The sequence below is a fragment of the Haplochromis burtoni genome, unplaced genomic scaffold (genome assembly GCF_018398535.1).
Source record: "Haplochromis burtoni strain Fernald_Lab_line unplaced genomic scaffold, NCSU_Asbu1 Contig_43, whole genome shotgun sequence".
Lineage (NCBI taxonomy): Eukaryota > Metazoa > Chordata > Actinopteri > Cichliformes > Cichlidae > Haplochromis > Haplochromis burtoni.
The window spans coordinates 2,159,385-2,175,323 of NW_024582404.1; the positions used below are offsets into that span (position 1 = coordinate 2,159,385).

The following is a 15,939-nucleotide window of genomic DNA, read 5'->3' on the forward strand; positions in this document are numbered from 1 at the left end:
CTGAAGAATGGACCAGTTTGTGAACCATTTCCTAATTGTTAATGAGGGGCTTCAGGACAGCTTGCCAAGGCTGGAGGGCCAATGGCGAAGAACTGTTTGAAAAGTGAAGGGGGGTTGGGGGGGTGGACTGGGGCTAGCTGTTGGGCCACTGTCACTGAGGGGGACCCTAAACCCAATCAGCCCCCTCCTACCTGCTTCACAAAGTGCTGGAGCAGGCAACTGAGAGCCGCTGTCACTTCCACCGAAGATTTTAATGAGGGTCTAGCTGGTGCTTTGGGACTGTGGTGAGCCTGAGACACTTGCAGACTACAGTCTGTTAAGCAAACGCTGTGTCAGCTGACTTGGAGAGCAAAGGGGGGTCAGATTTTAAAGATGTCCAACAACAACAATAATCAAGAAGAGAAGGAGGAAAAAGAAGAGGACGCTGAAGATAAAAGAGAGGAGGTCACAGTGAACACTGCGCTGCTTCCACCTCCTACTGAGGTCAATGTGAAGAGTCCAGCTGAGGACGAAAAGCCAGTGCCCAAGCCCTTGCCCAACGGGCACCACTGCCAGCCTATGAACCTCAGTATCTTTCCTCTCTCCACAGTCTCACCAGCAGCAGAGAGGATTCGCTTCATCCTAGGTGAGGACGACGATGGCCCGGCACCCCCACAGCTCTTCACTGAGTTGGATGAGCTCCTGTCAGTGGATGGACAAGAGATGGAGTGGAAGGAGACGGCCAGGTAAGATCCTCTTTGTGTGTATCTGCTTTGTTAAAATCATATCCTTTCACGGAGTCACTAAAAATGTGAATAAAAATGATGAAAAACCAGTCTCACATTAAGTTTTTATCTCAAAATGAATGAATATATGTTTTTTATGGAAAAACAGTGAACAGACATTTGAAAACAGCTCCAAGTTTAAAACTGAGCTCAGAGTTTTACTGGTTTCTTCTGAGTGGCTCTCTAGTGGGACACACTGGGACAGAGATGGGATGATTGTTTATACATAATTAGCAGTGGATGAGTGAAGTTCTTTCAGGAGGAAACAGAGTCTCTGGACCGCTGCTCGAGGCACCCAGTCAGCGATTCATTATCCTAAACTCAGACATACTGTAGAAGTTTTGATTCACTGTTGTTTAAACAGTTTGCAGAAGTACTGCTGACATTTTTTAGTGCACTTTAAAATTGCTTTTAATTAAACTCAGTGAAGCTTTTAATTGCTAAGTTCTGCTTTAAATCTAGTTGACTATCGTTTTAAATTTGGCCTTTTTGCCAGCGTTTCTAATGACTGACGATAAAATTGTCCAGCCTCCGCCCCCGTGCCTACTGCACACAGGAAGTTATTATATATGACTGAAGGATCAGATGAGGGGCTGATCCTTCAGTCATATTTGGTCAGCTCTGGAGAAACTTCAGCATAATTTAACCTGCACTGGACCACATGTTTGAAACACACTATGATAGGTAAGTGTGGCCTTGGGAGTAATGATTCCCATCATTTCATGTCAGCCGTCTGAAAAAATCTAATAAAAAGCAATAAAAAAGCTGATCTACTTGATAGAAGAGGATGCAGCATATTTTTTCAGTCTCTAAAAATAAAAATCTTTAGTATACAGAAACTGTATGGAAGAAAAAAACAGGCTGAGGACAGCAGTGCAAGAGTTGTAGTTCAAAATTTAAGAACTTGTGCAGCATCTTGATGAGTACACTCAGAGGACTCAAACTGAATAAAAGCTCTGCGACGTGCTGGGCAGTGCCGACTGCCTGCCAAGTGCGGTTTTGGCAGCCAGATTAAAACCGCAGTAGAGAAACAGCCGCTCAGCAACACCTCTGATTCTCAGGTCTCTCACTCTGAGCTGTCGAAATGAAGAATGGCAGAAAAAATATAACAATGCAGACTCAGAATCCAGTTTTTTTTTCTCAATAATGAAAAATGAAAAATTGATTGATTTAAAAAATAATGGCTGACCCTCGTCAACAGGTCCACCAAGCGTACATTTGATGGCTCATAATTTGGACTAAAGAGCAAAAAGCATGAAATAATCCTTTAAGTTTGTCATATATTTGACAAGATTTACTTTTCCTTTTTTTCCCAAGACAAAGTTTAATTACATTTTATTCATACAGCGCCAAATCAACACAACAGTTGCCTCAAAGCGCTTTATATTGGATGTTAATGACCCTACAATAACACGTACGGAGAAAAACCCAACGGTCATGTCGCACTTTGGCGACAGTAGGAAGGAAAAACTCCCTTTTAACAGGAAGAAACCTCCGGCAGACCGGTTGGGGTGAGAGAAGGGCGAGAGTACAAATACATATTACAAGTATGATTCAGTGCAGAGGTCTATTAAAACATAGTGAGTGAGAAAGGTGACTGAAGAAGAAACACCCAGTGCATCATGGGAATCCTCAGCAGCCTACACCTATTGCAGCATAACTAAGGGAGGATTCAGGGTCACCTGGTCCAGCCCTAACTATATGCTTTAGCAAAAAGGAAAGTTTGAAGCCTAATCTTCAAAGTAGTAGAAGTGCAATACATACTTGCATAGATATTTTTAGTGGTGGCATTTTTCACCAGGCTCTTGTTCATTGTGACACTCTACATTCTGACATTATGAGAATAGCTTGGGCTAAAATTAGACTTGTGATGCCTCGAAGCCACCCATACTTACTCTCTAACACTGATATCTCTCCTCTTACATCCTGACTGTACAGCCTGTTTTTGGTATGCCTGCTTCCCCCCCCAAGTTAGCAGGTTACTGCTTAGTAAATTTCTATAAAATAAAATAATGTAAATGTTTATCCAAGACTATGATAAAAATATTTTCATGTTAAATCGTGCGCCTGTCTGAGTCTTTTTTCTTTTTTGTTTGAATCCAGGTGGATCAAGTTTGAGGAGAAGGTGGAGAAAGGTGGAGAACGCTGGAGTAAACCTCATGTGGCGACGCTGTCCTTACACAGCCTATTTGAACTGAGGACATGTATAGAAAAAGGCACCATCATGCTGGACCTGGAAGCTTCCACGCTACCTCAGGTTGTTGGTAAGCTCATCTCTTCAAAAATAATTTGTTTTTTTTATTTTTAATTCCAGCAGCTAAAAATTAATTTAACCCATCGAGTGATTATCGCCATGATGTGTAATCACAGCTGTAACAAATTCATATAAAGCTGCAGTTCATCCTGTGATTGTGAGGTTAAAAGTGCAGTAGAACACCTTTTACTTCAATAATAGATGTGTTGTATCTTTAAAAGGTTATGTTCACATAGTTCAACCACAATGGTTGAGAGAAGGTTAAAGTGGAAGTAGCAGCAGGACCAAAGTGTCTTCATCCCACTTCATATGTAAATTCAAGTGGTCTCACTGCAGAGATACATAAGTGGACAATGTTTCAGCTTCATCTCATGGTTGGGGCTATGATGGGAACCTCAGACTGCATATAAATGATGGCTATAGCCACGGTGATCTCATCCAGCATGTGAAGCCCTCTTTTAAGTTATTTAATTTAAAGTTATTAGCTGATGGTACTTTACCAAGCCATGACATTTGTCAGATAATTTCATGAAAAATTCAACCTCAACTCTGCTTTTAAAAACTGAGATTAGTGATGCGAACTTTTAACTTCGATAACATTTAAACAAATGTGTTATTTTAAAAAAACAGACCCTGAAGAGCTGTTGTGAAGGGCAAAATGGGCTATAGTCCGGTGGCCAAAACAGAACAATGCTCAATAAAACCCCCCAAACAACCCCAAAAGCCCCCAAAACAAACACACAAAACACGATGTAAGTGTTTTTGGGGAGACAATAATGTGACTTCCACAGCTGGTCCGTCATGTTATTGTGTCCCCAGAAACACTTCCATTATGTTTTGTGTCATTTTGCAGTGTAATTGACCTCTCAGGGCCACCGTACTATAGATACTATGAAGGTTTTTTGTAGCAGGGTGTGTCACTACCCGATCGGTACCGGAAACCCGATCGGTACCGTGCGAAAGGCCACTACTCCGGGTAGCGACATGGGAGTAAATGGGGGTTGACTCACCTTTGCAGCAAGCCTCAAGTGGCCATTCATGGAACTGTAATGGAGCGACCTCTATGGAAATATTTTACGTTTTTTTTGAGTGAATAAGTTTTATTTTTTTATTTTTTACCATTCCATGAACTCTAAACTTTGAATTATCTCTATGATTAGAAATACAATTATTTTTGCTGAGTCTGAATATGAAGAAATTGAATTTTTGGGAGATACAATATAAAATGTAAATAAGTCTGGATCTCTATCCCTAAAAAAATCGTATTACTTAACGAAGTCCAGCACAAAAGTGCTTTAGAGTGTGAAAGAACTGAACTGACAGATTTCTTTGATGTAAGAATATTTTTTTCTGCGGTTTGATCGTTTCGTTTTTTTCTCCCTTACACATCACTATTTTTTACTGCTGCGTAACGATACTAAAGGTCAGCATCTTCCTGCTCTGAAACAACAGCCCGTCTGCCAGCTTGATTAAATCAGCTGTGTGATGTGCAGCGTGTGCAGAGCAGGTCGGCAGGTTCACGGATTGATGCGCATCAAAACACTCTGAGGTTTCTTTTCATTCCCGTCTTTTAAGAGCGAGAAAAGAGCTGAGTTGCAGGCCATGCTGTACTTTACATTACAGCACTAGTTGACTATAGTTTGGACTAAATGGCCACACAAAAACTTCCTAATCTGAGGGCAGCTAACCTTCTCCAGTTGCTCTAAGATGATTATATCTCTGTGTCCTCCTATCTCATGCCACCACCCCAACATTTTTGTCTGCATGAGGGAGCAGGAAGAAGAGTTACCACTTGGAGTGATTAATGTGAAGTAATTGTCTGTGCTGCGTGAGCTGCGCTGGGCAGAGTGGAGCTGGGCCTCTTGCTCTGAGGCCTGCTGACTTGACTGATAGGCCATTAACAGCACTACCCTTACACAAGAAGAGGAACTGCCCCGGGCTGCTTTCATTCAGCATTCAGGCTTCTGACCTTCTTTTCAAAAATAGACTAGACCTTTTGATTGAGCCATTTCATGATGCCATAAAGAGGAGCATTAGAGTCTGGGAGGCACTAATTGAGTCCTTAAAGTATGAAGAGACTTTTATGGTGACCTGTTTTGGGTGATAGTGTTGCCAAGTCTACCTTTTTGAGTAAAATGCTGCAGGGTGGGGAAAGAAAGAGACCCCAAATTAAAGTGTCATTTGACAGAACAGCACGATATAATTTTACTCTTTGTGCTCATCTTTTAATTTATAAAACTTGAAACAGGTGGCACCTTTGCAATAAACTTAAAACAATTAGAATATTTTATTTTTGTTCATGTTGCAAAAAAGTGTTTATTCAATCTAACATGTTAAATTTCATGTTTTGTTTATATATATATATTTTTTTTTTCTTTGGATTCTTCTGAATTCTTCTGCTCCTAATTAAACCTAAAGCTCAAGAAATTAAGCAGTAATTAAAAAATGCATCCACAGTGTCTTTGCTTTAATGCAGAGTATTTAAAGCCTGCATTTAAACTTTAACTCAGCTTTTCACCTTGTCTTCCTCGCCTCGTCTCTTTCTGCATTTTCAGAGATGATCACTGACAACCAGATAGAGATCGGCCAGCTGAAGGCCGAACTTAAGGACAAGGTGATGTACACGTTGCTGCGGAAACATCGCCACCAGACCAAGAAGTCCAACCTGCGCTCTCTGGCTGACATCGGGAAGACGGTGTCCAGTGCAAGTAGGCTGTTTTCCACCCCGGAAAATGGTAATACTGATGCCAGTTTGGTGCAGTCTTAGCTTAAATAATTAAAGCTCGATTGCTATTTTATAAGAATAAACTAATTGCAGAATGGAGTCGACATTGAATTTTGTTAGGTGAAGAAAAAGATGTAGAGTGGGTTCTGAGGAATACCACAGTGTGTCATAAGGGGCACACTGCTGCCCTCCTCTGCATGAACCCACTAATGTGGCCTTAAACACAGTTCCAGCTGGAACCAGCAGATGAGGGAAAACACTAAAGAACCAACCTGAATAGCTCGGCCTGCATTAACACCAAAGCTAAAGAATAATTGAGTAAAATTAGTAAAGTTCAGAAATGTCTTTTGCACTTTAACGCTGTAAGTGGACTCACTGCAGGGTACTGTACTAACTACATAAACAGAGGTAGAGGTTTAAAGGGGACCTATTTATTAGTCATCTACAGTCAAGTATAAAGGAAGTGCACCCTCTGTCAATTCTAGGTTTTTTGTATCAGGACATAATACAAAAATAATCGGATCCTTAACAGGTTTAAACTCATTCAATACAACATCAGATGGACAACCTTAATTAACCTTAATTCTGATGATCATCAGCAAGTGTCAGTAGCTCTATAGCAGGGGTGGGGAACTCCAGGATTTAAGGGTGTCCTGCAGGTTTTAGATCCTGGAGGTAATTTAGCCATTTGAATCAGCTGTGTTGGATCAAGGACACATCTAAAACCTGCAGGACAGCGGCCCTCGAGGCCTGGAGTTCCCCAACCCTGCTCTATAGAGATATGCATGTGATCAAGGATACTGTAAAAAAACACAAGACCAGACTCTGTAGGCCTCTGTTAGCTTTTTATGGCAAAGTTCATGATGGTACAAAAAAGTAAAGAAGTAGTGTTTGGAAGGGCAGCCAGGAGAAAGGCTCCGCTCTCTAGAAGGAACATGGCAGGACAGATCAGGTTTAAGTTCAGTCTGACCAAGCAAACTTGTGGAACAATATCCTTTGGACTGAAGTGGATGCATTTGGCCATAATGCACAGTGCCATGTTTGGAGAAAACCAAACAGCTGATACCAGCTGTCAGCACTGGTGGACGGGTGATGAGCTGGGTTATTTTTCTGAGTCACAGGACCCGGGCACCTTGCACTCGACCAGTCGATCAGTCGAAGTATCCTACAGTCCGACGTGAGGTCATCTGTCCTATGACCAAAACATGATCTAAATTTGGTCATGCAAACTGGTCATTAAAACAGAAAAAGACAAGTCCAGACCTGAACATGACTGAAGAACTGCAGCGGGACCTAAAGAGAGCTGTGCATCAAAAAAATGCTCACTAATCTCTGTGCACTGAAGCAATGCTGTAAAGACTACTGGCCAACATTCCTCCACGATGATGGGAGACTGATAAAGTCATAAAGAAAGATTATTACTTCGAGTTATTACGTTCTTCCACAAGCTGTTGTTAATTTCAGAGCCTGCTCAGATGATTTTTTATGTCCTCATGCATAAAACCTTAGACCTGAAAGAGGGTTTTTTTTTTCAACCATAGCCGTTGCAGTTGTTCTTACATCTGATAAATAAAGTCACATGAACAAGTCGTTTCTGTAAACCTTAACTTTAATATGAGACAGAACAATGGGTCCTCTTTAACTCTGAAGAAGTGAGCTGGGGCGAGACTTCACGACCCACAGGAGTAATCATAAACCTGAAATCATAGGATTCTGGTGTTTGCTACGTTGGTCACAATCTTCTAGATTCATGATTCATGTTAACAGTAACGTTTCAAATCACTCTTAGTTTTGATTAAATTCATGGAAATGCATGTTTTATTTACAGAGCTGTCACTTTGTTTTGCTGAAAGTTGTCAGAAAATTAACTTTTTTAAAATTCTTCTTCAAAAAATAATCATTAGTTCACTCCCGGGATAAGTTTCATTTGTCCCGGGATAAGTTTCATTTGTCCCGGGATAAGTTTCATTTGTCCCGGGATAAATGAAATTTCACTCTGGCACAAAATCTTTAGAAATATCTTGATGAAGAACTCAAAGTGACAGCCCCACCACACAGCTCTTACTGATGTTAACAACATGTGGATTAGTAGTCTGTAAAATATTGATTTACTAAATGTTTATTGTGTTGACAGTGGAAGGAATCTGTTACTAGTCATGGGCCTTTGGAAAGTGAAGTTATTTATTAGCCACTATCAGATTTCAGGAACTTTGACGATCAAAGAAAAGGCTTTCTCTGTTCATGACCCAGCTTTTGCTGTGCTCGTCCTCTTATCACGGCAACGATAAGGAGCCACTCTGATAAATATTGCTTGATTACCATCTTTTCAAGGATAAAGTTTATTTTCTGACTTATTAAAGTGCAGGTCAACCTTCTGTCCAAAGACCCATGATGTCCTCATTTAATGATGCCCCTCCTCTTTCCTCACTGTATCTCTGCACGGCTTGTCAATTGCAGCAATATCACGTCTTCACATATTTTAACAGCCACTTGATCTTTTGTGCATTTAACAAATCTTCTGCTTTGGCTCAGCGGGCTTGTCTGTCAACTCTGCTTTCCATCTCTCTTTCGTCCTCTTTGCTTCCCTGGATTGGCTTTGATAACCTGCTGCTGCCACTAAAAGCCCGCAGTCCTCTCGAGAACTCTGTGACTTGCCTGTCAGGTCGCATCTCAATGGAGGACTTGCAGACCCAAAGGAGTTCCAGTATGGACTGGCTCAGTAAGTTCACTGAAGTCTACATCCACACTGCAGACCCCTGGTGAGCTTCCATTTGGCGACAAAGAAACGAAGACCAGAGAGTTCAAATTTAGTCTCAAACTGAGGCTTTTTTAAAAATACAGACAGCGGTTCGTAAAGTTGTGTCCGAGTGCATCTTTGTGCTGATGACCTGCAGCTTGAATGTAGTCACGACTAGCTTGAAATTTCACTAGATGCTAGTTCTTGATGGTGAATAATCCCTGTCAGCTCAGGTTGTTTTTAAAGAATATTTTCTCTCACCTACACTACACCTATAAAAAAAAATTATCTGGCTGCATCATACTGACATGCACGTTATTACCAACAGTGCCAAAGGTGCAGATGCATGAAAGGCTGCAGTGGCACCAGATTGTTGCATTCTTTGAGGTTTTTCTTTCCCTCTGATCTCTGCTGTTCTGCTGTCACATTTCAGGATCATCTTCTACTTATTTTGTGTCTGCACCCATTAAGTCCATCCACAGAGTAAGGCTTTAAATGTGACAGTAAGAATGATGACACTAGATCTCATTATTATCAAAGCACAACAAGCTGATTGAACCTCAAGAAAGATGCATTAATAATGGTAATTTTACTCTTCGTTTTATTTGAAATTCAAAGTAAAAAGTTGATATTTGATCTGATCACACATTTTATACCCGACGGGTTAGACCTAAATATCGGCCAGTTACTTTATCACAGACAATAGCTTTTGTCCTACAGCTTGCACGAGTATTTCTGTTGGATTTTTTCTTCTTTTGGCAAAGCATGTAAGGAGCTTATTGTCTGGGCCACTTTGGGTTTCTGCCTCTTTTCCTCTTGAGTCTTAGACCACAGTGGGGGTGAAGCTGGTCTAACTAGTCATTGTTGCCCTGTCTGAACAGATAGTCCCACCACAACTCCCAGGAACCTGACATCCACCAGCCTGAATGACGTCTCTGACAAACCGGAGAAAGACCAGGTAAGTCGCCCTCATGCATCTGCTGTACTGTTTCTGGACACCAACCCTCACCAATCCATCAGACTCAGTGGTGAGAGGTTTATATTTCCTGGAAAATGAAGGGGATGGATCTCTGTATTCCCAAGTTCCCAGTTTAAGGTGGTGTAGATGTAACGATACGCTTGATGGCCTTTTATTCTGAAACATTTATAATGAACCAGCTTGTCTGATTTCTCAAGCTTGAGGCTAAAAACAAGCTAGTTCACTGGCAGAAGAGATGAGAAAAGCCTGACTGGACTCCATGACAGAGCTGCATGGTGTAGGCTGGATGTAACAGAGCTGAGGAGGCCCGTCGGAGTATTTCGTGGTTGTTGCTTCACAGCAGAGATAACATTGTGTAAAGTGCATTGTTCCAGCTCCTGGTATCATCACCCAGCCTGCTGTAGCTGCTCTGAACCTTCCCCACCTTTTCCTTTGATGGTTAAAGTGGAAATTTGTGTAGCAACTTTAGACTGCAGTGAGGATCAGGCTGTGGCTGATAAAGGATGATGTCATCAACAGCAAAGAGAGACTGAATTTCCTCTGCAGCCTTACAGTCCACAGCAGCGGCCCCCAACCCCCGGGCCACGGACCGGTCGCGAGTCGCGAGAGTTGAGGCTCGGGTGTGAAACTGATGGTTTTCAGGGTTTTTATTGGTTTTTAGTGTTATTGTTTCTATCGTTGACTCGGTTTCCCTGGGTCTTGTCCCACGTGTTATCAATAAATCTTTTTTTTGGTACTGGTTTTATTTTGTTGTATTTATCTGCGACACCTTAAAGGGCGGTCCATGAAATTCTGTTGGCCATAAACCGGTCTGTGGTGCAAAAAAAGTTGGGGACTGCTGGTCTACAGTGCCATTAAACCGTGTTTGCACCGTTCCTGATTTCTCAGTTTTAGTTCAAACAAATTTTAATATCAGACAAAGATTACCTGAGTAAATACAAAATGCAGTTTTCAAATCATGGTTTAATTTATTAAGAGGACAAAAAAGACAAAAAAAAAGTTCCTACCAGCCCTCGGTGAAGAAGTAACTGCCCCCTAAACCTAATTACTGGCTGTGCCACCCTTGGCCTTGGCAGCAAGAAGTGCAGTCGGGTGTTTGTGATAACTGTCCGTGAGGCTTTCATGTGATTGTGGAGAAACTTAGTTTTCATTCAGCTACAGCTGGGGGGATTTGCCTGTTAAAGGCACACCAGAGCATCTCGGGCTTTGAGGAGTCTTCACCAAACCCTTTATTTGTCTTTTGAGCCATTCTGAGGTGGAGTTGCTGGTGTGCTTCAGATTATTGTCCTGCTGCAAAACCCAAGTGCACTTGAGCAAAACTCATGGCTTGATATCCTCCTTCAGGATTTTCTGGTAGAAAACAGAATTCATGGTTGCATCAATTACAGCAAGTCTTCCAGGTCCTGAAGCAGCAAAGCAGCCCCGGGCGAACACATTATCACCACCATGTTCAACTGTTGGTGTGATTTTCTTTTCATGAAATGCTGAAGTAGTTCCACACCAGATATAACAGGTCTGAAACCTTTTGTTTCATCGATCCACAGAATATTTTCTTAAAAGTCTTGGGGATCATCAAGATGTTGTTTGGTAAATCTGAGCTGTGTCTTTGTATTGTGTTTGGTCTGTGGTGTTTTTCTCTTTACATTTTTACTCTGTGTCTTTCTTATTGTTGAGTCAGATGAGTCATTGTTGGGCTCTTGGAGTAATTTTTGTAGGCTCGCCACTCCTGGAAAGGTTCACAACGGTTTCATTTTTTCCATTTATTTTTTCCATAATGGCTCTTACTGTGTTTCACTGCAGTTCCTTAGAAATGGCTTTGCAACCCTTTCTAGACTGATAGAGACAGCTGTAGATGTGGCATGATGCGTTTCATTTTGAGATTGTTGAGCCTACTTTACTTTGTCTTGTTTAGCAGGAATCAGTGACATTTGTTACTGAGTCTAGAGGAATGATTCTCACTTTGGGTGCGGATGAGCCCCCAGTTCATGTTACAACCCGTCTAGGGGCCAGGTCATAGCATGGATGAGGCACTCGCTCCCCCACTTCCTCAACTGTTACGGAGCACTGCACCCGGCGGCTGTCACAGGCGTGGCTGCTCAGGCGTTAGGGGAAGCACGAGAACCTCTCTTGCCGGCGGTGCTCCAGGCTATATTTATAAGACGGGTCCTCCAGCTGGAACCAGTCATTCCGGAGCCATACTTCCATGCACCAATCGCAGCAGGGATTTACCATAACACAGTGAGCTGTTCAGACAGAAACAAACACACATGACAGGTGTCGTAACCCAGGTTTTAAACAATAGGGTTCATCACAAATTACGTGGAGGGGGCAATGACTTTTTCACAAGGGCAGGTGGATAGTTTGAATAGTTTTCTTCCCTTAGTGAATGAAACCATCATTTATAAACTGCAGTTTGTATTCACTCAGGTTATCTTTGTCTGATATTAAAATTTTTTTTGATCTGAAACATTTAAGTGCGAAAAACATACAAAAAATGGAGAAATCGGGAACGGGGAGAATACTTGCACTGTTGCTATATTTAGATCATCTAACACGCCCACAGGACATAACACAGTTTTCCTCTGGGGTTTTGTCAGAGGCTTCCACACACTTGAGACACGCTGCTCCTTTGCCCTCACGCTATCTTATCCTTACTACTTGTATGCCAACATGTGAAGTAGCATCTGCAAAGGTTGTTTATTACCAAAGTGTAGCTCCTGGAATATTTCTCATGTAGTCTACCTGTGTGAGTCAGAAATGTGACATGTAAACACTTCTGACTGGATAAATGCAAAAACATTGTAGCTGTGCTGATTACTAAAACGAACAAATTATTTTATTTTCCAGACTGAGTAGATTTAACAAAGTCAGATTAATCTAAACTAATCAGTGAGTTACTTTCTCATGAAAATATCCAACCCAGTATCACGGCAAGATGGAGAATAGACACGCCAGTCGACCATGAAATAGCATGCAGAAATTGCATTACCACCAGGGGGCGCTAATATATTTAAAGCCGTGAGGTGAAGATCTACAGAAGCTCAAAAAAAGTACATTCCAAAGGCCTTAAGCAGTTAATGTGTACATACACATATAAATGTGATAATAATGTCTGTTAAACACTCAAATAAAATATCTCCCCCTGCTGTTACTGCAGAGTACTGCAACTTACTGCAAATTCTGCATGCGTGTCATACGATTCATAGAAGCAAAGTGCTAAATGGACACAGTGGACCGGCGTTTCTATTACACGTTTTGTTGTGATGTTGGGTTGAAATGGCAGCTCTTCTCTGGACTGTACTCTATGCATTCTCATTGTATGTATTGTCATATTCCATGTGTCATGTTACCCCAGTTCACAGCAGACAGTGGTTTATATGCCCTCATCCCAGACGAGGCCTGTGGGAGAGAGGAATTAGGTCAGAGCGACCCAGTCAGAGGGACCCAGTGAGTCTCCTGTGGGACAGATTAGAGACTCCCAGGCAGGAAACGAATCTCCTAAACCGAAGCTCCTCCACACCCACTCAGCCCATAAATACCATAATGACGTTTCCACATGGAGCGATCGTGACTGATAACTTGTTGCTAATGTAGAGATAAGATAAAGACGGGAGCTGTTCAGATTAACATACAGAGACTGCAGCCACTCGAGGTGCACAGATGAATTACAAACGTATATAATTAATTTTCTCTTCACAGTGTGTTACTTTTACAAGGACTTACAAGTATTAGTTTAAATTTGAACCTGAGTTACAACATCTAAATATTATATTGTATCATATTCAACAAACGCAGTTCTGAAAATGTTGGGATGCTTTTAGTGGGTTTTTGGTGCCTCTAATTTCTTAACACAAAACACATTAAAGAAAACGTCACATCTCAGATCTCACTTTGATCTTTGCACTGGCTCATTTTAAACGTGCTAATAAACATTTCAGGTCCATGCATATTGTGTTTGTGTCTTAGGGCAGTAAACAACAGATTCAGGTGTACGTGGTTTACGAGCGCGGTGTGGATTAGCTGGGATTGGACACAGGCCGTGGTGTGCAGTTACACAGGTTTAACCTCTTGACTTGAATCATTTACAGACAAACTCTTTGCCAAGATGGCCCAACAGCCTGTGATTGGATCTGTTTGGCTGTTAACAGCGGAAGGTCACAAGTTTATGGGATTTCAGTCCTTAGACGCTGAGAAAGCCCAGTATGTCGTCTGCATTTGTTTGTCATTTGAATATGTATGTTAGTCTGTGTGTACAGCAGGCTATCTAACATCTTTTAGCAGCATCAGTCTGACTGCGCCAAGCTGGCAGAGCTGCTTTTCACGTCACTTTTAATAGTATTTGTTACTCAGTTTGGTGCCTCAAAACTTGTCTGGACCGATAATTGTTGGTTGCCAACAAGAACTCTAGAGCAGCGGTCTCCAACCTTTTTTGTGCCACGGACCGGTTTATGCCCGACAATATTTTCACGGACCGGCCTTTAAGGTGTCGCGGATAAATACAACAAAATAAAACTAGTACCGAGAAAAAAAGAAGATTTATTCATAACACACGTGAAAAGACCCAGGAAAACCGAGTTAACGATAAAAACGATAACAAAATAACGCTGGAAACCGATAAAAACCCTGAAAACTATACATTTCACAGCTGAGCCTCAACTCTCGCGGCCCGGTACCAAACGACTCACGGACCGGTACCAGTCTGAGGCCCGGGGGTTGGGGACCGCTGCTCTAATGCACTAAAAAGGATAAAAAAGAAAACATTAAATCCACGACTGCAACAAAAGCATGAAAAAAACAAACCTCTGAAAAATGACCGAATCCAAACTGAAGCCGTCTTTAACACCTCACTGGTTTACTGCCGCCCCTCTCTGTCTATGCAAACACATTAATGACATATAAGGATGAGCCGTTGTACAGATAAAAGTCCCATGAAAGACACACATGTAGCTGACCTCCTGGCATGTCTGTGTCATTACGTCGAGAAGAAATGCTCATTTTACTGCTTGTTTCTTATTTAGGCACCATGGGGGACGCCTGGTTTGGTATTTAACCTGAATGGGATTGCCTCGTTTGATATAGGTTTTTTAATTTCGAGTGCGTGCTTCTAGACGGCTTGCTGGTGTGAACGGAGCACCTCTCAACTCCTGTTGCTTTTCTCTTTTGTGCTTTTCAGCTGAAGAACAAATTCATGAAGAAGTTGCCAAGAGACGCAGAAGCCTCCAACGTGCTGGTGGGGGAGGTGGACTTCCTGGACGCGCCCTTTGTGGCGTTTGTTCGTCTGCAGCAGGCCGTGATGCTGGGAGCCCTGACGGAGGTTCCTGTTCCCACAAGGTGCCTGAAATTTTGTCCAATCCAGACTCCTGGTTGTCCGTTTGCAACCTGGATATGTTGTTTATACATTTTGACAGGGACCTAATACGTTTTTCCTTATTTTCTGTCACATCTTCTGAATGTGAATGAATCAGAGTGGATATCTCAGGCACACAGCTCTGGCTCGAGCACAGGAGGCCAATGTTCAAATCTTTCTTTTGAGAGCGGCAGCCAATCAGAATAAACCTAGCTTAAAGGGAAATGATGATAATGTTGAACTGTGAATCATGCAAAGCTGTTGTAGCATCACAGTCCACCAGTAACATAGTAACTGTGGAGCTTGAAATAAGCTCCACTGCAAAATCCAATAAAAAGTGGATTATATGATAATTCCGGATATTTTATTATGATCAACAAACAGTAAAATATGAAAGAGTATTGCATCACAGCTGTAAAACACACATGTATGACGGTGTTTCACCTGATGTTTGTTCACTGAAACAAGCATCATAAAGTTTGATCACTGACACCTGATGTCTGTTCTCATATTTAAGCAAAGGAGCCATAAAACAGTTTAACTTTCAGTACTTTTCAGTGAAAGTATTTAAAGCTAGTTCATGGTATTTATACGACAAGGCCTCAGTTATGGTGTCATATCCATTATATCATCAGTTTGTTTATTCTTATAGTGAGCAACATCCTTTACTGCTGTATTGGAGAGTAGCTGAATAGATGATTGTCATACAAAGCAGCATCTTTGCAGCCAGAACAAAACAAAAATGTCTCTGAGCTTCGAGTTATGTTTTGTAAACTGCACAGGGACCCCAAGTGTGCGCATGACATCTGAATAAATGCAAACTGCCCCAAAAAGGCTCTAATTAAAATAAGAAAATATATTTTTAACCTGTAATCTTTTTGTTAAATTTGTACTCTGTTTTTTTTAATGTGGCTTCAGATTTTTATTCATCTTGCTTGGACCCAAAGGCAAAGCCAAGTCGTACCACGAGATCGGCAGAGCGATCGCTACACTGATGTCGGATGAGGTAAGATCTTAGATATTAGACATTAAAATGTGATCGTCACGTAAACCTGTTTAGGATAAAGTGCTGGTGCCAAGTGAACTCTTGGACATCGTGTCTGGGGAACGAGCTGAATCAGTAATCTTTGCAG

General features: G+C 41.7%; 1 protein-coding gene across 8 annotated transcripts in view; it reads left to right on the forward strand.

Annotated features, from left to right (window-relative positions):
- The window catches only part of slc4a4a (solute carrier family 4 member 4a), a 63,580-nt gene that overhangs the window by 26,417 nt on the left and 21,224 nt on the right, over positions 1 to 15,939 (forward strand). For 4 of the 8 annotated variants that reach the window (XM_042220119.1, XM_014333475.2, XM_042220115.1 and 1 more), the window contains 7 exons: positions 590 to 725; positions 2,868 to 3,028; positions 5,574 to 5,753; positions 8,367 to 8,462; positions 9,362 to 9,438; positions 14,633 to 14,790; positions 15,725 to 15,812. In XM_042220119.1, coding sequence (XP_042076053.1) covers positions 590 to 725; positions 2,868 to 3,028; positions 5,574 to 5,753; positions 8,367 to 8,462; positions 9,362 to 9,438; positions 14,633 to 14,790; positions 15,725 to 15,812 — 896 coding nt within the window. The remainder of the gene's footprint in view (positions 1 to 589; positions 726 to 2,867; positions 3,029 to 5,573; positions 5,754 to 8,366; positions 8,463 to 9,361; positions 9,439 to 14,632; positions 14,791 to 15,724; positions 15,813 to 15,939) is intronic. The other 4 variants (XM_014333476.2, XM_005921930.3, XM_042220117.1 and 1 more) reach the window with 2 other exon arrangements.